This window comes from Eschrichtius robustus, chromosome 10 (assembly GCF_028021215.1).
Source record: "Eschrichtius robustus isolate mEscRob2 chromosome 10, mEscRob2.pri, whole genome shotgun sequence".
Classification (NCBI taxonomy): domain Eukaryota; kingdom Metazoa; phylum Chordata; class Mammalia; order Artiodactyla; family Eschrichtiidae; genus Eschrichtius; species Eschrichtius robustus.
The window spans coordinates 21,254,357-21,277,372 of NC_090833.1; the positions used below are offsets into that span (position 1 = coordinate 21,254,357).

At 39.4% G+C, this 23,016-nt stretch overlaps 1 protein-coding gene across 1 annotated transcript in view; it reads left to right on the top strand.

Moving 5' to 3' along the window:
• INIP (INTS3 and NABP interacting protein) overlaps positions 1 to 23,016 on the top strand; it is a 31,944-nt gene that overhangs the window by 5,398 nt on the left and 3,530 nt on the right. The window contains exons 3-4 of the mRNA XM_068552603.1: positions 19,025 to 19,127; positions 22,504 to 22,594. Of these exons, the coding sequence (XP_068408704.1) occupies positions 19,025 to 19,127; positions 22,504 to 22,594 (194 nt within the window). The remainder of the gene's footprint in view (positions 1 to 19,024; positions 19,128 to 22,503; positions 22,595 to 23,016) is intronic.

The window sequence follows — 23,016 nt, forward strand, 5'->3', positions numbered from 1 at the left end:
CTAGTGATGCACAAAAATCATCTCAAAATTCTTGCATCTGTACATTTTTAAAGATGAGAGTGGACACAAAGACACAATTTGGAGTTTGTTTTTTAAAGCTAGATTTATTTTTGCCTCATTTTTCATTGCCAAGGCGAAGAGTGTACAGTAATTTTCTGATGCTAGGATTGATCTGTAGGCCCAGGTTCAAATAGGAATGAAACTGAGTTGAGGCAGAATATGACGTAAACTAGCATGAGATTGTTTGTATAGTAGAAGAGAGCTTGTGATCCCCAGGTCCATTCAGACTGGCCTGGGAGGCCTGTCATGTGAGTGTAACCTAGAAAGCTGTGCTAATCAATTGTACCCTGTGTAATGAAAAACAGTTTACTGACAGGGAATTGTCAGAATGGGGCTGACAAGAATCTAGTGAGGTTGACAATCTAAATGATAGAGAACACTAGGTGATAATAACAGTAATAGCTAGTATTTATTAAGCAACTACCACGTGGCAGGCAGTGTGCTAGGTATTTTATTTTTATTTTCTATATTTCATATAACCACCCTTCAAAGATGTCACTGTTATGTCCATCAGTCCTGCATAGTGAGGTAATTTTCCCAATATTAAATAGTAACTGGTAATACTGAGATGAGAACCCAAATTGAATCTGTGTCCAAGTCCCCTGTTCATTGTTTTCCCATACTGCACTTTAGCTGGAGGGTTTGAACATTCTAATTATAGTATCTAAAAAAAAATTGGGAGCTCTAGACTAGGGGCAAAAGACCTCATCTTAATTTTTGTATCTCTTCTCCATCTGTTGTTGAGCAGAAAATCCTTACAGGGAAGTGGGCCTGTGAGTTTATCTGTAAGAGGAGAAGAAAAATGAGTGAGGAGGAAAGGGTGATTCAAGCAGAAGAGATTTCATCGTCTTATTTAGCTAGTGCTGAAGACAAGAAACCTCAGTGGATAGAAAAAGTGGCGGTAGCTTAAAAGGGGTAAGTCCTTGGGGTCTGAGTGAGAGAGAACTTGAACACAGGGAGATCACCTGAGCAGACCTTAGGGCTTATTCCTTTCCTTGATCTGTATTTTCAGTAAATTCCAAAGGTGGCTAAGAGTTGAATAATTTTTTAATCCTGCAAGTTACAGGAAGTGTTAGCCATTAGCTAGATAGCTAGAAGACTAGTTACTGGTACTAATTACTTCATGTTAATAATGTTGTTGTATTTTTTATTCTGCTAAGACTTAGACATCAGGCAGTCTCCCCTGAATAAGTTTGAGTTTTAACCACTGAATACATTTTATATATCATTAAGGAGTTTGGTAGGCAGAATAGTATTCTCCCCACATCCCTCCAAAAATTGCCGATGTCATAATCCCCAGAATCTGTGACTTTGTTACCTTACATAGCAAAAGGAATTTTGCTCGCGTGATTAAGGTTAAGGACCTTGAGATGGGAAGATTATCCTGGATCATCCAGGTGGGCCCATTTTAATCACATGAGTCTTTATTTTTTATTTAAAAAAAGTTTTAAACAACTTTATTGAGATATAATTTACATGCTATAAGATTCACCTGTATTAAGATTAACTTAAGGAATCTTTAGTACCTTTGTAAAGTGTGTAACTTTCACCAATATCTAATTTTATAACATTTCCATTAACCCAGAAAGAAAACTCATGCCTGTTTGCAGTCACTTCCCATTCTTACAGGCCTGGGCAACCACTAATGTACTTTTTGTCTCTATGAATTTGCCTCTTCTGGACACCTTTCATATAAATGGACTCTTACAGTATATGGTCTCTTGTGTCTGGTTTCACTTAGCATGTTTTTGAGGTTCATCTGTGTAGTAGCATGTATTAGTAATTCTTTTTTGTTGTTGTTGTTAAACAACAGAAATTTATTTTCTCACAATTCTGAGATCAAGTTGTCAGCAGAGTTGATTTCTCCTGAAGCCTCTCTCCTTGGCTTGTAGATGGCCTGTGTCTTTTCTCCCTGTGTCTTCACATGGTCTTTTTTTTCTCTGTGTGTGCATGTCCTGATCTCCTCTTCTTATAAGGACACGAGTCATATTGGCTTAGGGCCCACTCCCAATGACCTCATTCAACTTTAATTGCCTCTTTAAAAACTCTGTATCCAAATACAGTCACATTCTGAGGTACTAGGGCTTAGGACTTCAACCTATGTGTTTTGCAAGGATACAATTTAACCTATAACACTCCACCCTCTCAGCCTCCAAAATTCAAGTCCTCACATGTGAAATATATTTGCCCCATTCGAACAGCCACAAAAGTCTTAACCCATTCCAGCATCAACTCTAAGTCTAAAATTTCATCTAAATAGCATCTAAATCAGATATGAGTGAGACTAGAGGTATGATTCATCCTGAGGCAAAATTCCTCTCCAATAGTGAACCTATGAAACCAAACAAGTTATCTGCTTCCAAAACACAATAGTGGGACAGGTATAGGATAGACATTCCCCTTCCAAAAGGAATAAATTGGAAAGAAGAAGCCTTGACAGGTCCTAAGCAAGTCCAAAACCTCGCAGGGCAAATTCCATTAGATTTTTAATCTACTCAAAGATTTAGTTTACTATATCAACATCAGTACTAGAACTCACATCTTTTACTCTCCAGTCTGCAACATTTCTACAGCACACATTTGTGTGCTGACATTATTTGTATGACATTAATATATGTGGCTGGGCTTCCCTGGTGGCGCAGTGGTTGAGAATCTGCCTGCCAATGCAGGGGACACGGGTTCGACCCCTGGTCTGGGAAGATCCCACATGCCGCAGAGCAACTGGGCCCGTGAGCCACAATTACTGAGCCTGCGCGTCTGGAGCCTGTGCTCCGCAACAAGAGAGGTCGCGATAGTGAGAGGCCCGCGCACCGCGATGAAGAGTGGCCCCCGCTTGCCACAACTAGAGAAAGCCCTCGCACAGAAACGAAGACCCAACACAGCCATAAATAAATAAAAATAAATAAATTTAAAAAAAAGAGCTGAGAAGCAAGAAACGTTTAAATATATATATATATATATATATATATATATATATATATATATGTGGCTATTTTAAGAAACTACTGTGGAAAATTCCATTAGATTTTTAAGGCTCGAGAGTGAAATCCTCTTTGGCTCAATTTTCTGTCTAACAAGGGTAGTGGCTCTGCCTTCTCCTCCCTGAATTTTGTCCCCAGACCCTCTGGAACCAATGAGGAAACAGTCCTGCTGCCTGGGCCTGTGCTCTCTGGACCCATCGTGGCAGTAGCAGCCCTGCTGACCCCTGACCCACCTTCAGAGTCATTCTTGCCTGTACTAGAAGGATGACGCATGTTTGCATCCAGACATCTCTAACATCTAACTTCCTGCTTGTAGGACCCCAGAAGTCCGACAGCCTTCCTTCATTTCATCCCACCTCTGTTCTTTTCAGTCCAAGCTGGCAGTGCTTCTGCTGAGATGGTTGATTGGATCCATGTGACACACCCATAATCTCTTTAGTAAAGACTGTCCAGCCATGTCTTTGGTGTTCTCTCCTGAACACACTTTCTCATTTTTTGCAACATGAATAAGCTGAGAATTTTCGGTCTTCAAGTTCTGGTTCCTTTTTACATAATAATTTCTTTTTCAGTTGTCTCCCTCTCACACTTTACTGTAAGCAGCAAGGAGAAACCACGTCACACCTTCAACATTTTGCTTAGAAATATCCTCAGTTAAATATCCAAGTTCATTACTGACAGCTTTTACTTTCCACAAAACACTAGAACACAATTTGGTCAAGTTCCCTGCCACTTTGTAACAAGGACTGCTTTTCCTCCAGTTTCCAGTAACATATTCCTCATATCCATCTGAGACTTCCCCAGAAGCACCTTTAACATTCATATTTGTGTCAACATTCTGTTCATGATGAAATATATATAAACAGATATATATATATGAGCAGATATAGTGATAGAAGCTTTCTGTACAGTTCTCTCTTTCTGAGCTCTCAGAAAAATCACCTTGAATGACCGTATTTAGTCTCTTCCAGACAATCTAGGCTTTTCTTTTTTTTTTTGTGAACATGTAGTATTTATTTTTTTATTTTTTAACATCTTTATTGGAGTATAATTGCTTTACAATGGTGTGTTAGTTTCTGTTGTATAACAAAGTGAATCAGCTATACGTATACATATATCCCCATATCCTCTCCCTCTTGCGTCTCCCACCCTCCCACCCTCCCACCCTCCCTATCCTACCCCTCTAGGTGGACACAAAGTACCGAGCTGATCTCCCTGTGCTATGCAGCTGCTTCCCACCAGCTATCTATTTTACATTTGGTAGTGTATGTACGTTCGTACCACTCGCTCACTTCATCCCAGCTTACCCTTCCCCCTCCCCATGTCCTCAAGTCAATTCTCTACATCTTTGTCTTTATCCCTATCCTGCCCCTAGGTTCTTCAGAACCTTTTTTCTTTTTCTAGATTCCATATATATGTGTTAGCATACAGTATTTTTTTGTTTCTGACTTCACTCTGTATGACAGACTCTAGGTCCGTCCACCTCACTACAGATGACTCAATTTTGTTTCTTTTTATGGCCGAGTAATATTCCATTGTGTGTATGTGCCACATCATCTTTATCCATTCATCTGGCCATGGACACTTAGGTTGCTTCCGTGTCCTGGCTATTGTAAATAGAGCTGCAGTGAACATTGTGGTACATGACTCTTTTTGAATTATGGTTTTCTCAGGGTATATGCCCAGTAGTGGGATTGCTGGGTTGTATGGTAGTTCTATTTTTAGTTTTTTAAGGAACCTCCATACTGTTCTCCATAGTGGCTGTATCAGTTTACATTCCCACCAACAGTGCAAGAGGGTTCCCTTTTCTCCACACCCTCTCCAGCATTTATTGTTTGTAGATTTTTTGATGATGGCCATTCTGACTGGTGTGAGGTGATACCTCATTGTAGTTTTGATTTGCATTTCTCTAATGATCAGTGATGTTGAGCATCCTTTCACATGTTTGTTGGCAATCTGTATATCTGCTTTGGAGAAATGTCTATTTAGGTTTTCTGCCCATTTTTGGATTGGGTTGTTTGTTTTTTTGATATTGAGCTGCATGAGCTGCTTGTAAATTTTGGAGATTAATCCTTTGTCAGTTGCTTCATTTGCAAATATTTTCTCCCATTCTGAGGGTTTTTTGTCTTGTTTATGTTTTCCTTTGCTGTGCAAAAGCTTTTAAGTTTCATTAGGTCCCATTTGTTTATTTTTCTTTTTATTTGCATTTCTCTAGGAGATGGGTCAAATAGAATCTTGCTGTGATTTATGTCATAGGGTGTTCTGCCTGTTTTCCTCTAAGAGTTTGATAATGTCTGGCCTTACATTTAGGTCTTTAATCCATTCTGGGTTTATTTTTGTGTATGGTGTTAGGGAGTGTTCTAATTTCATTCTTTTACATGTAGCTATCCAGTTTTCCCAGCACCACTTATTGAAGAGGCTGTCGTTTCTCCATTGTATATTCTTGCCTCCTTTAAAAAAAATAAGGCGACCATATGTGCGTGGGTTTATCTCTAGGCTTTCTGTCCTGTTTCATTGATCTATATTTCTGTTTTTGTGCCAGTACCATAGTGTCTTGATTACCGTAGCTTTGTGGTATGGTCTGAAGTCCGGGAGCCTGATTCCTCCAGCTCTGCTTTTCTTTCTCAAGATTGCTTTGGCTATTCAGGGTCTTTTGTATTTCCTTACAAATTGTGAATTTTTTTGTTCTAGTTCTGTGAAAAATGCCATTGGTAGTTTGATAGGGAATGCACTGAATCTGTAGATTGCTTTGGGTAGTATAGTCATTTTCACAGTGTTGATTCTTCCAATCCAAGAACTTGGTATATCTCTCCATCTGTTTGTATCATCTTTAACTGCTTTCATCAGTGTCTTATAGTTTTCTGCATACAGGTCTTTTGTCTCCTTAAGTAGGTTTATTCCTAGGTATTTTATTCTTTTTGTTGCAGTGGTAAATGGGATTGTTTCCTTAATTTCTCTTTCAGATTTTTCATCATTAGTGTATAGGAATGCAAGAGATTTGTATGCACTAATTTTGTATCCTGTCACTTTACCAACTTCATTGATTAGTCCTGGTAGTTTTCTGGTAGCATCTTTAGGATTCTCTATGTATAGTATCATGTCATCTGCAAACAGTGACAGTTTTATTCTTCTTTTCTGATTTGGATTCCTTTTATTTCTTTTTCTTCTCTGATTGCTGCTTCCAAAACTATGTTGAATAATAGTGGTGAGAGTGGGCAACGTTGTCTTGTTCCTGATCTTAGTGGAAATGGTTTCAGTTTTTCACCATTGAGAATGATGTTGGCTGTGGGTTTGTCATATATGGCCTTTATTATGTTGAGGTTTTGGAGGGTTTTTATTGTAAATGGGTGTTGAATTTTGTTGAAAGCTTTTTCTGCATCTATTGAGATGATCATATGTTTTTTATCCTTCAATTTGTTAATATGGTTTATCACAATGATTGATTTGCATATATTGAAGAATCCTTGCATTCCTGGGATAAACCTCACTTGATCATGGTGTATAATCCTTTTAATGTGCTGTTGGATTCTGTTTGCTAGTAGTTTGTTGAGGATTTTTGCATCTATGTTTATCAGTGATATTGGCCTGTAGTTGTCTTTTTTTGTGACATCTTTGCTGGTTTTGGTATCAGGGTGATGGTGGCCTCATAGAATGAGTTTGGGAGTGTTCCTCCCTCTGCTATATTTTGGAAGAGTTTGAGAAGGATAGGTGTTAGCTCTTCCCTAAATGTTTGATAGAATTCGCCTGGGAAGACCTCTAGTCCTGGGCTTTTGTTTGTTGGAAGATTTTTTTTTTTCAATTTATTATTTTTGGCTGCATTGGGTCTTTGCTGCAGTGTGTGGGCTTTCTCTAGTTGTGGCAAGAGGGGGCTACTGTTCATTGCGGTGCGTGGGCTTCTCATTGTGGTGGCTTTTCTTGTTGTGGAGCAGGGCTCTAGGCGTGTGGACTCAGTAGTTGCGGCTTGTGGGCTCTAGAGCACAGGCTCAGTAGTTGTGGTGCACAGGCTTAGTTGCTCTGTGGCATGTGAGATCTTCCTGGACCAGGGATCGAACCCATGTCTCCTGCATTGCCAGGCGGATTCTTAATCACTGCGCCACCAGGGAAGTCCCTGTTGGAAGAGTTTTAATCACAGTTTCAATTTCAGTGCTTGTGACTGGTCTGTTTATATTTTCTATTTCTTCCTGGTCCAGTCTCGGGAGGTTGTGCTTTTCTAAGAATTTGTCCATTTCTTCCAGGTTGTCCATTTTATTGGCATATAGTTGCTTGTAATAATCTCTCATGATCCTTTGTATTTCTGCAGTGTCAGTTCTTACTTCTCCTTTTTCATTTCTAATTCTACTGATTTGAGTCTTCTCCCTTTTTCTTCTTGATGAGTCTGGCTAATGGTTTATTATTTTTGTTTATCTTCTCAAAGAACCAGCTTTTAGTTTTATTGATCTTTGCTATTTTGCTATTTATTGATCTTTGCTATTTTTTTTATTGATCTTTGCTTCATTTCTTTTTCATTTATTTCTGATCTGGTCTTTATGATTTCTTTACTTCTGCTAACTTTGGGGTTTTTAAAATTCTTTTTTCTCTAATTGCTTTAGGTGTAAGGTTAGATTGTTTATTTGAGATTTTTCTTGTTTCTTGAGGTGAGATTGTATTGCTATAAACTTCCCTCTTAGAACTGCTTTTGCTGCATCCCATAGGTTTTGGGTTGTCATGTATTCATTGTCATTTGTTTCTAGGTATTTTTTGATTTCCTCTTTGATTTCTTCAGTGATCTTGGCTATTTAGTAGTGTATGGTTTAGCCTCCACGTGTTTGTATTTTTTACAGATTTTTTTCCTGTAATTGATATCTAGTCTCATAGTGTTGTGGTCAGAAAATATACTTGATACAATTTCAGTTTTCTTAAATTTACCAAGGCTTGATCTGTGACCCAAGATATGATCTATCCTGGAGAATGTTCCATGAGCACTTGAGAAGAAAGTGTATTCTGTTGTTTTTGGATGGAATGTCCAAAATAATATAAATATCAATTAAGTCCATCTTGTTTAATGTATCATTTAAAACTTGTGTTTCCTTATTTATTTTCATTTTGGATGATCTGTCCATTGGTGAAAGTAGGGTGTTAAAGTCCCCTACTATGATTGTGTTACTATCTATTTCCCCTTTTATGGCTGTTAGCATTTACCTTATGCATTGAGGTGCTCCTATGTTGGGTGCATAAATATTTACAATTGTTATATCTTCTTCTTGGATTGATCCCTTGATCATTATGTAGTGTCCTTCAGTGTCTCTTGTAATAGTTTTATTTTAAAGTCTATTTTGTCTGATATGAGAACTGCTACTCCAGCTTTCTTTTGATTTCCATCTGCATGGAATAACTTTTTCCATCCCCTCACTTTCAGTCTGTATGTGTCCCTAGGTCTGAAGTGGGTCTCTTGTAGACAGCATATATATGGGTCTTGTTTTTGTATACATTCAGCCAGTCTGTGTCTTTTGGTTGGAGCGTTTAATCCATTTACATTTAAGGTAGTTATTGATATGTATGTACCTGTTACCATTTTCTTAATTGTTTTGGGTTTATTATTGTAGGTCTTTTCCTTCTCTTGTGTTTCCTGCCTAGAGAAGTTCCTTTAGCATTTGTTGTAAAGCTGGTTTGGTGGTGTTGAATTCTCTTAGCTTTTGCTTGTCTGTGAAGGTTTTAATTTCTCCGTTGAATCTGAATGAGATCCTTGCTCGGTAGAGTAATCTTGGTTGTAAGTTTTTCCCTTTCATCACTTTAAATATGTCCTGCCACACCCTTCTGGCTTGCAGACTTTCTGCTGAAAGATCAGCTGTTAACCTTATGGGGATTCCCTTGTATGTTATTTGTTGCTTTTCCGTTGCTGCTTTTAATATTTTTTCTTTGTATTTAATTTTTGACTGTTTGATTAATATGTGTCTTGGCGTGCTTCTCCATTTATCCTGTACGGGACTCTCTGTGCTTCCTGGACTTGACTATTTCCTTTCCCATATTAGGGAAGTTTTCAACTATAATCTCCTCCAATATTTTCTCCGTCTCTTTCTTTTCTCTTCTTCTTCTGGGACCCCTATAATTCGAATGTTGGTCCGTTTAATGTTGTCCCAGAGGTCTCTGAGACTGTCCTCAATTCTTTTCATTCGTTTTTCTTTATTCTGCTCTGCAGCATTTTTTTCCCACTATTTTATTTTCCAGGTCACTTATCCATTCTTCTGCCTCAGTTATTCTGCTATTGATTCCTTGTAGAGAATTTTTAATTTCACTTATTGTGTTGTTCATCATTGTTTGTTTGCTCTTTAGTTCTTCTAGGTCTTTGTTAAACGTTTCTTGTATTTTCTCCATTCTATTTCCAAGATTTTGGATCATCTTTACTATCAATACTCTGAATTCTTTTTCAGGTAGATTGCCTATTTCCTCTTCATTTCTTTGTCTGGTGGGTTTTTACCTTGCTCCTTCATCTGCTGTGTATTTCTCTGTCTTCTCATTTTGCTTAACTTACTTTGTTTGGGGTCTCCTTTTCTCAGGATGCAGGTTCGTAGTTCCCATTGTTTTTGGTGTCTGACCCCAGTGGGTGAGGTTGGTTCCGTGGGTTGTGTAGGCTTCCTAGTGGAGGGGACTGATGCCTGTGTTCTGGTGGATGAGGCTGGATCTTGTCTTTCTGGTGGGCAGAACCACGTCCGGTGGTGTATTTTGGGGTGTCTGTGACCTTATTATGAGTTTAGGCAGCCTCTCTGCTAATGGGTGGGGTCATGTTCCTGTCTTGCTAGTTGTTTGGCATGGGATGTCCAGCACTAGAGCTTGCTGGTCGTTGAGTGGATCTGGGTCTTAGCATTGAGATGGAGATCTCTGGGAGAGCTCTCACCAATTGATATTACGTGCGCTGGGAGGTCTCTGGTGGCCCAGTGTCCTGAACTCACTCTCCCACCTCAGAGGCTCAGGCCTGACACCCGGCCAGAGCAACAAGACCCTGTCAGCCACACAGCTCAGAAGAAAAGGGAGAAAAAAAAGAAAGAAAGAAAAAATAATAATAAAATAAATAAAGTTACTAAAATAAAAAATAAAAATAATTCTTAAAATATAAAAAATTAAAAAAAAAAAAGAGAGCAGCCAAACCAATAAATCCACCAGTGATAACAAGCGCTAAAAGCTATACTTAAAAGAACCAAAAGCGGATAGAGAGCCCTAGGACAAATGGTAAAAGCAAACCTATACAGACAAAATCACACAAAGAAGCATACACATACACACTCACAAAAAGAGAAAAAGGAAAAAAATATATATAAAAAGAAAAAAAAGGAAGAGAGCAACCAAATCAATAAACAAATCTACCAATGATAATAAGCTCTAAATACTAAACTAAGATAAACATAAAACCAGAAACAAATTAGATGCACAAAGCAAACCCCAAGTCTACAGTTGCTCCCAAAGTCCACCACATGAATTTTGGGATGATTCCTTGCCTATTTAGGTATTCCACAGATGCAGGGTACATCAAGTTGATTGTGGAGATTTAATCCGCTGCTCCTGAGGCTGCTGGGAGAGATTTCCCTTTCTCTTCTTTGTTCTCACAGCTCCTGGGGTTCAGCTTTGGATTTGGCCCCACCTCTGCATGTACAGAGGGCATGTAGGTCACCCTCTGGCATCTATTCTTCGCTCAGACAGGAGGGGCTTAAAGGAGCGGCTGATCAGGGGGCTCTGGCTCACTCAGGCCAGGGGGAGGGAGGGGTACGGAATGCGGGGCGAGCCTGTGGCGGCAGAGGCTGGCACATTGTTGCAACAGCCTGAGGCGTGCAGTGTGTTCTCCTGGGGAAGTTGTCCCTGGATCACGGGACCCTGGCAGTGGCAGGCTGCACAGGCTCCCAGGAGGGGAGGTGCGGATAGGGATATGTGCTTGCACACGGCTTCTTGGTGGCTGCAGCAGCAGCCTTAGCGTCTCATGACCGTCTCTGGGGTCTGCGCTGATAGCCGTGGCTCGTGCCTGTCTCTGGAGCTCGTTTAGGCGGTGCTCTGAACCCCCTCTCCTCGTGCACCCCGAAACAATAGTCTCTTGCCTCTTAGGCAGTTCCAGACTTTTTCCCGGACTCCCTCCCAGCCAGCTGTGGCACACTAGCCCCCTTCAGGCTGTGTTCACCCAGCCAACCTGTCCTCTCCCTGGGGATATGACCGAAGCCCGAACCTCAGCTCCCAGTCCCCACCCGCCCTGGCAGGTGAGCAGACAAGCCTCTCGGGCTGGTGAGTGCTGGTCGGCACCGATCCTCTGTGGGGGGTATCTCTCCGCTTTGCCCTCCGCACCCCTGTTGCTGTGCTCTCTTCTGTGGCTCCGAAGCTTCTCCCCTGCCACCCACCCCGTTTCTGCCCGTGAAGGGTCTTCCTAGTGTTTGGAAACTTTTCCTCCTTCACAGCTCCCTTCCAGAGGTGCAGGTCCCATCCCTATTCTTTTGTCTCTGTTTTTTCTTTTTTCTTTTGCCCTACCCAGGTACGTGGGTAGTTTCTTGCCTTTTGGGAAGTCTGAGTTCTTCTGCCAGGGTTCAGTAGGTGTTCTGTAGGAGTTGTTCCACGTGTAGATGTATTTTTGATGTATTTGTGGGGAGGAAGGTGATCTCCACGTCTTACTCCTCCACCATCTTGAAGGTCCCCCTCCCACATGAGTCTTTAAAAGCAAAGAACTTTTTCCTGGCTGTGGTCAGAGAGAAATGACCACAGAAGGGTCAGAGACATGCAATGTTGTTGGCTTTCAAGTTGGAGAAAGGGGACCACAAGCCAGGGAACTCAGGCACATCTATAAGATGGAAAAGGGAAGGAAACAGATTCTCTCCTAGAGCCTCCAGAAAGGAATGCAGCACTTGATTTTAGCCCAGTGAGACTACTGACCTATAGAACTGTAAGATAATAGATTTGTGTTGTTTTAAGCCGTTAAGTTTGTGGTAATTTGTTACAGCAGCAGTACAAATAATATACCATTTAACTATATGAGCCAAAAACCTCAGAACCATCCATGACACCTTCTTCCTCATTCTTGACTTCTTATTTATTCTATCACTGTCCTGTTGATTTAACTTCCTAAAAATCTCTTGGGTCTGTTCATCTCTCTCCATTTCCCTGGCCACTAACAACTTCTGTCATCTCCACCTTGTTCTACTGTAATAGTCTCTTTTTCTCTTGTCTAGTGTATTCTCAACCTTGTAGCTACAGTGATCTTTCTAAAGGGGGAAGTGTTATTTTGTCCCCCACCCCTAATTAACCTAATCAATCTAACATTTCAGCTCCAGCATTACTTCTTGTGGGAGACTTCTCTCACACTGCTCCCCCTACTCCCAGTCTAGGTCAAGTTGATTCAACATTGATTCCTGTTGGTGGGGATGTAAATTGATACAGCCACTGTGGAGAACAGTATGGAGGTTCCTTAAAAAACTAAAAATAGAACTACCATATGACCCAGCAATCCCACTACTGGGCATATACCCTGAGAAAACCATAATTCAAAATAAGTCATGTACCACAATGTTCATTGCAGCACTATTCACAATAGCCAGGACGTGGAAGAAACCTACATATCCATTGACAGATGAATGGATAAAGAAGATGTGGCACATATATACAGTGGAATATTACTCAGCCATAAAAAGGAACAAAACTGAGTTATTTATAGTGAGGTGGATGGACCTAGAGTCTGTCATACAGAGTGAAGTAAGTCAGAAAGAGAAAAACAAATACCGTATGCTAACGCATATATATGGAATATAGAAAAATGGTACTGATGAACCTAGTGGCAGGGCAGGAATAAAGACACAGATGTAGAGATCGGACTTGAGGATGGAGTGGGGAAGGGGAGGCTGGGATGAAGAGAGAGAATAGCATTAACATATATACACTTCCAAGTGTAAAATTGATGGCTAGTGGGAAGCAGCCGCATAGCACAGGGAGATCAGCTCGATGCTTTGTGACCACCTAGAGGGATGGGATAGGGAGGGTGGGAGGGAGGCTCAAGAGGGAGGGGATATGGGGATATACGTATACATATAGCTGATTCACTTTGTTATACAGCAGAAACTAACACAACAGTATGAAGCAATTATACTCCAATAAAGGTGTAAAAAAAAAAAAACCTTGATTCCTACAATGATTGTTTTTAATGCTTATAGAATGTTATTTCTTTATTTCAGACTACTCATCTTAGACTCTAATTATACATTCATTTGTGTAATTATTTGATAATCTCTATCTTCACGGGAATGTTTAAGAACCATGAGAACTAGCATCAAATCAAGTTGTGGCTCATCATTGCATCCTTAGACTCCACCTTAGTGCCTGTATGTATGTCATGGATACACAATAAATATATGTTGAATCAATAAATAACTTAAAACATGTTAAACTAATAGTGCCACAGTGACTTTCCTCCAATACTTAACAGCTGTCTTTTTTTTTTTTTTTTTTTGCTGTGCCACACGGCTTGTGGGATCTCAGTTACCCAATCAGGGATTAAACCTGGGCATGGCGGTGAAAGCCCGGAATCCTAACCACTACTCCACCAGGGAACTCCCCCTAAACAGCTGTTTTAGGATGACAGTGAAGAGTATATAGCTTGTAAGATAATCATTTGAAAGGATTTGAATATTTTAAAATATCTTTTAAAAAATTGTTATGAAAGCAATATAACAACTGTAATTGGAAAGTACATTGTCCATAACCCCACTGATCAAACAATAATTTTCATTCTTTAGTTTTAGATTTTTTTCAATAAAAGGAATTCCTATTAGTCCTTGTTTAAGTGTCATAGAACTATTCATGCAAAGTGAATATCAGCTGTTAGGTTTTAAATGCAATTTGCTGTAATGCTAGTTACTCCAGAATATTTTTAGTGACACAGAAATGTGTGGGAGTTAAATGTTTCTATAAATGAATATGGAAATGAGAATATATATGATTGTGAATGGAGATAGAGCTATAGTTCTAAGTGGAGCTCTTGGAGTGTGCTGCTTTATTCTAAGATAACTTTATTAGGAAAAAGTTTAGTTATAAAGGAATATTAAGTAATTCCTACTGTACATGAGATAATATATTTTAACACTCTCATGCTTTTAAGAATGTAAAAGTTACATGTAACTTTAAGATACATGTAAAATAATGCAAAAGTAAAATGTTGAATTATGGAGAGAGACAGTTTGTGTTTAAAAAAACAATTCATGTAGTGATTAGGATAAAAGTTAAATTTTATATATTGATGCCTTAGAGTAAGTTTGTATTACAAACTCTGAAGGTGGGAGAATCTTGCTCTAGAAAATGACACTGAACTACTTCACATAACCCAATTGACTACCTAGTTTTTTGCCTTACGTTTCAAATTTGAAATAAGCTATTATTATTACCTAACTGCTATCTCTTGACTTTTATATTTTTCTATAATACAGTAAATGTTTTTTACAAAACTGACATGTAAATTAATACTAGATTATTTTTGAATGCTCAAGAGGGAAGCATAGGTTTCAGGGCATAAGACAAGCTCAAAGTAAAAGCCTAATAGACCTGACCATACCCTTTCGTTGTAAAATAGTTTTTGTGGCTCTCAGCTGCCTACGTGTAGACATTAAGTTCTTGAATGTTATACAGGAGATAACGTTGCCTGGTTAGACTGTGGAATAGGCGTTGAGAGGGGAAGATATTTTAGAGACATCGAGGATATAAAATTGGTTGGACTAGGTGATTGGTTGGATGTGGGTAGGAGGAAGGAGGTATTATAAGGATAAAACTCAGGCTTCTGGGTGGGAGCCTGGGGCATTAAGTGAGATACAGAGAGAGGCATTATCCTTTACCAGGGAAGGAAGGCTATGAGCTACCCCTGTCTAATGACTGCTTATTTAACTATTTTAACAAGTTCTTTAATGTCTAAGGGGATTTTGTGCATGGAGAAAAATCCTCATCACTGCTCATAATTAATGTGCAGTTTTTAAACCTACTTATGAACTAAGTTCCAAAATAGAATGTTTTAAGCATTTAGAATTGATTACAAGATTATTTAGTTAAATTATCTTTAATAACAGTTTAAATTACAATTAATTTGACTTCTATAATACTTCACTTTATATAGTGATTGCAAAACTTACTATACTTAAAATTAAACCTATTTTAAAATACTAACCCATGGGTTTAATTAATTCATTTACTCTCTCTGTAGTACTTTGTTTTTTTAATCTTCCTTGGATTTTAATAATCTTCCCAGATTCTTATTTCTGTACTTTCCCAGGATTTTAGTAATTTTTTTACACCTTCCTAGGGTTATGGTTGTCTTACCACTACCAAAACAAAACAAAATTTCAGATTAGTCAAGGTTTAGGGTTTGTTGATGGATTTGATTCTTAGGTAAATCACAAGATTTGCTTATGCCTTTAAAGATGATTTAAAAGTTGCATTGGTGTGTACTTGGTCACTTCTGTAACTAAACTTGCTAAGTTAATGAGATTTTTTTTTTTTTTTTTTTTTTAACTCATGCCTTTTCTCATACATTTTTAGTTTCTTGCAACCTGGGGTTACTCCCTGAATGAAATACTCTTCTTCTTCTTCTTCTTTTTTTTTTTTTTAAATGTGATTAGTATTTTATAACCCATTGTTCTGTTGTCATTATGAATTGCCCTTTTCTGGTAGCATTCCTGCCAGGAATTATGGACGTTTCATCTCCCAAGAAATCAGGGATCAGGTCTGTACCATTAGCTCTCTTTAGGATATTCCGCTAATTCATCCAGTTAGAGCTCAGGGTTTCTGCTTGGTCATTGTGTGTGACCATGGGTGCTCATCTACCACTGCGTTTCCTTTCAAATGATGTGTGTGTGTGAGGACCTGCACTGATCTGACCCTCCTGTTCTTGGTATATAACTTGCTTTTTCTGGGACTATTTGGCTTATCCACAGTTCCCTGTATCTACCCCTCCCTCCTGTAACTAAACAAAAAAGTAAACAGCTATGCCTTATAAACAGACATAAACTTAATAGGAGAAACAAAACATCTAAATGTTAACACTAACCTAATTATTAGCATAATGACTATTATTTTACCTTTCTTTACAATCTTTTTATATACTTTAATTTTTTTTTTTTTTTGGCTGCACCACACAGCTTGTGAGATCTTAGTGCCCCGACCAGGGATTGAATTCAGCCCCTCAGCAGTGAGAGCGCAGAGTCCTAACCACTGGACTGCCAGGGAATTCCCTAACTTTCTTTTTTGTATCTTTTTATGAATTCATGGTTTATCATAGATTGAGTTTGTTCCATTTAGTTATAATTATTATTCTCTTTTTAATGTTCCAGTTGTTGCCTGCCAACCTCAAGCTGGAAAGCATTCTTCACTTTACAAAGAACTCACTTCTGGATTCCTTTACATAACACATTACAGTATACTTATCCTTCCATAATTATCTTACCTTAATTTGTATTACATTACTTTTAGGGAAGTTTCTGTTATATAAAATCAGTAATACCCATATTCTGTACTTCCCGTCTGATCCATATGATACTGACTGATTGGTTTATTTGGGGAACGGGCTCACCCTGAGTAGTAAAACAGATTGAGAATAACATAGCTCTCCTTGGGGGCAAAGGTCGTGGACAAAGAAACTAGTGTATTAATATTAATTTAGAGTCTATAGTTACTAATTTTCACACTTAATTTCCACAGTAACAGGGAGTTCACTATAGCTACCTGTGCTCCGATTGTCAAACATGCATGAAATTTTTTTAAAGGAGGCTGTTATTGATCAAGCCAAGAAGGACATGTGATTTTTTTTTTTAAAGTTAGTGAATCATATGAAATTATTGTTTCTGTAGGTAGAAAATTGTGAAATATAGGCAGTTTAATAAGTTTAACTTACCAGTGTGCTACATTACTTTCGACGATGTCATATTTTTGTGAAATGGGTTTTTGGCAACTGCTTTGATAAAGAACAAGTACTGTGCGGAACAGGGAACGAGGATGGTAGTGTCTGAACTGATTCCCAGGTTTGCAAAGTTATACAGTGCCCAGGTACACACACTGCATTAGTGGTTATTTTAAAATGAAATAAAATATTTTTCTTTCAATTTATGGGTATTATTTTTTTTTTAAACTACAAGATGTTAGGACATCATACTAATTAGGTTGTTTGGACTTGACATTCTGTATTACTTTGGTAATGGTGTTTCTTTAACAGTATTTCGACAAAGTTTCAATTATTTTTACACATGGCACCCTTTACCATAGCATTAGCACTCACAGGCGTTAAGTATCGTACGTTCTTGGGAGTTCTGTATTAAATCCTTCCTTAGGTAGAAGACTTCTCCTGAGGCAGTCCTGTCTATGAGGTTGGGTGGAGCAGGTAATGACATGTGGCCTGTAAAGGCCTTATAGAGCTTCTTCCCTGGAAGATTAACTAAGAGGTCGGCAGGAAGGAAGATTAGAATTAGGATTAGAATAGATGAAGAATCACCTGGAAGGCTTGCAAAATCATCTCCTCAGAAGTACCAGAATGTGTCAGTGTGAATTATCTGTTCCAGAAAGGAGTCTGCCATTACTAGAATTTGATGACAGGTTGATGGCATAAGCAGGAGGGGGGAGAGAAGGAAAATGGAGATGATAAGTTCCTAAAATGGCTGTGGCAGAGACAGGTTTTGCCCATTTCTGGCCTGGCCTGAGTCAGTTTACTGCTGCTAGATTTAAGAGCAGGTTTAGGGGAAAGTGCCGCAAACCTCAGCTGCTTCTGGTTCAGCCCAGTCTCAGTGTGAATCTCAGCGAATGCTCCTGTTCCTTGTACATCCTGCGCCGTCCCTGACCTGACTCGTCTCCCCAGGAGAGGAGGAAATATGCATCCTACCGCCCAGTTCTCTTTTGTGATCAATATAAAGTGCTTAGAATCCCTCATGTGAGTACCCTGAGGAGTGCTTTCTGCTGCTCTGCTTGAAAGCTCCCTCCTTCCCCATTCTTCACGCTTTCTTCCAGCGCAGTGACGCTAACCCAGTGATTCTAGGCCCCTGGCCTTTCTTCGCCTCCATAGTTTTTTTCCTAATCCTTTAACCTTTCCATTTGTTTCCTTCTAGATTAGGGATCAGAAACTTAAATGCCTGCAGGTATAAACAAATCTGATAAGGCCTGTAACAAGCTGGAGAGTGCCCAGCTAAAGGGGACAACTGTTTCTTTGTTCTACCTAATTGTTGCCAGGGGGGCGTCCAGACCCCTGCGCCAGACCTTGAGATGTTTCAAGAGAAGCAAGTCATCTGAGAATTTTGTGTACAGTGTTTACCCGTTGGCATTTAATTCAGATTTTAAAAACAGAGTTGGATGCTGCTCCTGGGCCAGGACTTCGAACCTCTGCTCTAGATCTTATGTCAAAATTGGAGCTCAAAATTGAGCCCAGTTTTCAGGGTTTGATAAGGGACCTGTTTGTACCCTGTCAGTTATGCTCCATTTCTCTCTCAGAATTGCTTTCTAGTCAGTTGCAGTTCTCTGACTTGTTCCTTGAAAGGCTGTGTGTCATCTCTGAATGAAAGCAGTTAAGAAAAATACTGTTTTGACCAGAGTGTATCTAATGCTTTCCCCTCCTGAAAGAGGCCTTCACAGAGAGGCCTAAAACTGAGAACTAAGAAAATCTTCACTCCCAGAGATAGAGCAGGATAGAGATTGGTCCCTGTAGCATTTGGGGCTGCAGAGATTTTGTTAGAAAACAAATGCTGTTACCCATACTTTGATGATTAAAATTCTTTAGAACTAAGTCTTGAAAAAGTCCTCAGTCAGTATTATCCTTTGCATTTATCTGCGTATTATCCTGTTAAAGTTGCTGGAAAATGGGCAGTAGGGAGATCGTAACCATCTAGGGAAACTGCTTACTAGTGGGTTCGTTATCGTGTTAGAGAACAGAATTTTGCTTTCTGGGTTTCTAGGTAGCCTAGGTTTATAAAACAGCTCTAAAACATTTTATTTCTCTTTCTCGTCCCCAACACTCTCTCTTTTTTTAGGTTTTCAAAACAAAAATAGAGTTGCAATCTTGGCAGAACTGGACAAAGAGAAAAGAAAATTACTAATGCAGAACCAATCTTCAACAAATCATCCTGGAGCTAGGTATTGAAGAATAATGTGGTTTTTATATTCAGTGATATAAAAAATATCTTGGACAATATAACTGAAATTGGTTGGCAGTGGTTTGTTTCTTTAACATTGGAATTTAACATGTTATGTTTTATTTCCTAGTTAGACTTGAAAAGTTAGATTATTTAATTGCTTAGATTTTAAATATTTTATTTCTAATCAGACTTAAAATTTCCCTACAGCCTACTTTCAAAAAAAGAAAAGAGTTTCGTATAGTTTTTTTGTTACTGAAATTATTGTTAATGTCCCACTTTTTAAGCATTATGCAAAATAGGTAAAGTTGCGGTAGCTTAATGATATTTATTGTATTCCATTTCTGCCATCTGAAATCTCTTCCCTGACATCCGTTATCCCATTCAGCCACCACCCTAACTTTCCCCTCTCTTTTTTTTTTTTTATCTGTTTCTGTTATTTTATTTGCTTGTTAGATTGATTTCTAGTAAAAGTATAATATAGTATAAAATATTCTTCTGTTTCTTCAGGGGACTGTCCCTGGTGAATTCAGGTATACAGGAAAGGACTCACGTGAAAGCTAGAGCTAATTTATTTTTTTAGGTGTGCAGAGTCAGCCAGACCTCTTAAAGGAGTTGTCTGTACGTACTCACCTTTGCTTTCTCACTTATTTACTCCCCAGCCCACTACAATCTGACTTCCACGCCTCCCCACCTCCAACCCAAAGAACAGGTTTGAGCCTAGGTCACTTGCAACCTCCTTGTGGCTAAATCTGGTGGACCAAAGTCCTTTTCTTGTTAGACTTCCTAGCATTATTTGACACCACTGATTGCTCCCTCCTTTTTTTTTCTTTTTTTTTAATTGAAGTGGGGTTGTGTTAACTTCAGGTGTACTACACAGTGATTTGACATGAGCATACATTATGAAATGATCACCACAATGTCTAAGAACCGTTGTCTCCACACAAAATTAATACAGTATCATGAATCATATTCCTTATGCTGTATATTACATTCCTGTGACTTCTTTATTTTCTCACTGAAGGTTTGTGCCTCTTAATCCCCTTCACCTATTTTGCCCACCCCCAACCTGCTCCCCTCTGGTGACCACCTGTTTGTTCTATCTATGAGTCTGTTTTCTATTTTTAATTGGTTAATATATATTTTAAATTTTTTTATTGGAGTATAGTTGATTTACGACATTGTGTTAGTTTCAGGTGTATATGAGTCTGTTTTCATTTTGTTTTGTGTGTTTTGTTTTTTAGATTCCATATATAAGTGAGATCATATAGTATTTGTTGTCATAAATGGCAAGATTTCTTTCTTTTTTTTAATGGCTGAGTGGTATTCCATTGTATACAGTGCCCTCCTTAAAATACTCTCTTTCCTTGGCTTCCATTCATCCACTGTTATACTATCTTGGTTTCTTTTGCAGACATTTCTCCACTGCCTCTCTCTTTTTAAAATTAATTAATTAATTAATTTTTGGCTGCGTTGGGTCTTTGTTGTGATGCGTGGGCTTCTCATTGTGGTAGCTTCTCGTTGCAGAGCACGAGCTCTAGGCGCACAGGCTTCAGTAGTTGTAGCACACGGGCTCAGTAGTTGTGGCTCACGGGCTCTAGAGCGCAGGCTCCGTAGTTGTGGCACATGGGCTTAGTTGCTCCGCAGCATGGGGGAATCTTCCTGGACCAGGGCTCGAACCCGTGTCCCCTGCATTGGCAGGCAGCTTCTTAACCACTGAGCCACCAGGGAAGTCCCACTTCCTGTCTCTTGAATGTTGATATTCCTCAGAGTTCTGTTCTAGATCCAGTCTCCCAGTCTATGTCTTTTCACTGGACAGTTGCATTCACTTTCACAGCCTGTAATTTATGTGCCAGTTACTTTTATACATTTGCATCTCCAGCCTCGTCCTCTGTCTCAAGCACCAGACTGCCTCCTGGACATCTGCACTTTGATGTCTTCCAGGCATTTCAAACTGAGTATGTCCCACACCGAACTCATCTTCCCTCCCTCTCTACCTACTTAATATTGTTGGCTTGCTTGTGTCCATGAGTGGTACAGATCTACTAGTAATCAGAGTCAGAAATGTGAACTTTAATTGTTTATTATTCCCTTTTACTTCCATCTCTAAACATTTATCATTCTCTTATGTTTATATTTTGAAATGTGTCTCAAACTGTCCATTTTTCTTTATTGCAACTGATGCTGCCCTGGTCCTGGCCACTCTCATTTTTTGCCTCAGTTACTACCTCCTGAATTTCCCACAGTCTTAAGTTCTCTCGAATACATTTATCAGTTGTGTCAGTTAGGATGTTTTAATCTGGAAGTCACAGAAAACCAAAAAGTTGGCATAAATGTTAGGATATAGGTTAACCAGAAGCGTGAAGATAAGGTGATTCCAGAATGGCTTACTGCAGTGGCACACCAGTGTCAGCACTGACCCAGCTTCCTTCTCTCCTTTCTGCCCTTCTCCATGGGTCAGCACCTCCTTACTGGTCAGAATATGACTGCAGTAGCCTAGGCATCACTGTACGCCGAGCCCCCGTAGAGGCAAAAGCCAGAAAGTTTCCTCTCCTGTGTCCATTTTGTAAGAGTGAGGAAAACGTTCTCAAAGCCTTCAAGCAGACTACCCGTGAAGTCTAGCTGCCCAGAATTGTGAACCTTTCTCTTGCCTAAACAGGAAACCAGCAAGGGAAATGGTGTTGTCTTATAGCAATCAAAGTTCACCCCCTGGGGGATAACCTGGCCCACCATGAAGAATGGGACCAACGATAATTGAACTAAGTGTGGGTTCCATTAGCGAGGAAGGAGGGAGAGCAACAGTCGTTGGGGAGATGACCAGCACTGTCTGCCACAGTGGCGGTCTTTCTGAACCGTAGTGTGATAATTCTGATCGAGTCACTGTTCTGCTTGTAACACTCTTGGGAGTCTCCCTTCACTGTTAGGATAAGGTCTTCATTTCTTAATTTATTTCACAAGGCTCTACATATCCCGGCACCTGCCTTCCTCCCTAGCCTCATGTTTTGCCAACCCATTTCTCCCCTCCTGAGCCCTGACCTCCAGTCCTACCTTTGCATGTTCTACCTTCTGCTTGAAACATTCAACTCTTTAGTTTTCATCATAAATGTAACTTTATGATAGACCAGAGTACCTCAAATCTGTTTGAAAGCAGAGGACCATAAATCATCAATAAAAAGGAGATAATCTGAAGCCCTAGTAAATAATATAGGCTTTCTTCATATAAATTAATGTAGACAGTGGGAGAAGGAAAAAAGACTTATTCAGGAAGTTCTTTTTTCTTTCTTTTTTGTAATCCCTGTTTAGAATATCTAATGAACAATGTGATTCAGAAGGAAGGGAGTCTCTGAACAGTCAAGTAACTAAGATTCCCATTTTAGCATTGCGCTCTCGAGACCCTCTCTTAACAAGGACTTCCGGGACCACGCTGAGCAGCAGCACATTGCAGCCCAGCAGAAGGCGGCTTTGCAGGTGAGGAAAGTGTGGCTGACATTCTTGTCTCATTGGAGATTTCCTGGGGCTTGGAAACCAGCACTCTTCTTATTTTGTATTTCAGTGGAGCAATATCAATAAAAACGTTCCACACGTAATTGCAGTTGTTTGCTGACGTTCAGTCATGCCCAGAGGATTTGAAGGACCAGATACGGCAGTAATGAAAGTATCTTTCATGGTTTTGACGTGGTCATGATTGATTCTGTGCCACACCTGGCAAGGGACTGCTGCACACAGAAGAGTTTAGGGTATTTGGATGGACAGAATGAGCTTGAAAAGATGAACTGGCTAGTTTAATAGTACATATCTAGTTTTTCAAATTTGTCGTGACATTATGTCCTTTGGTAGTCTTACCGGTTTATTATTGTTGTTTGGATTCTTTTTTTAATGGTCAGCATGTC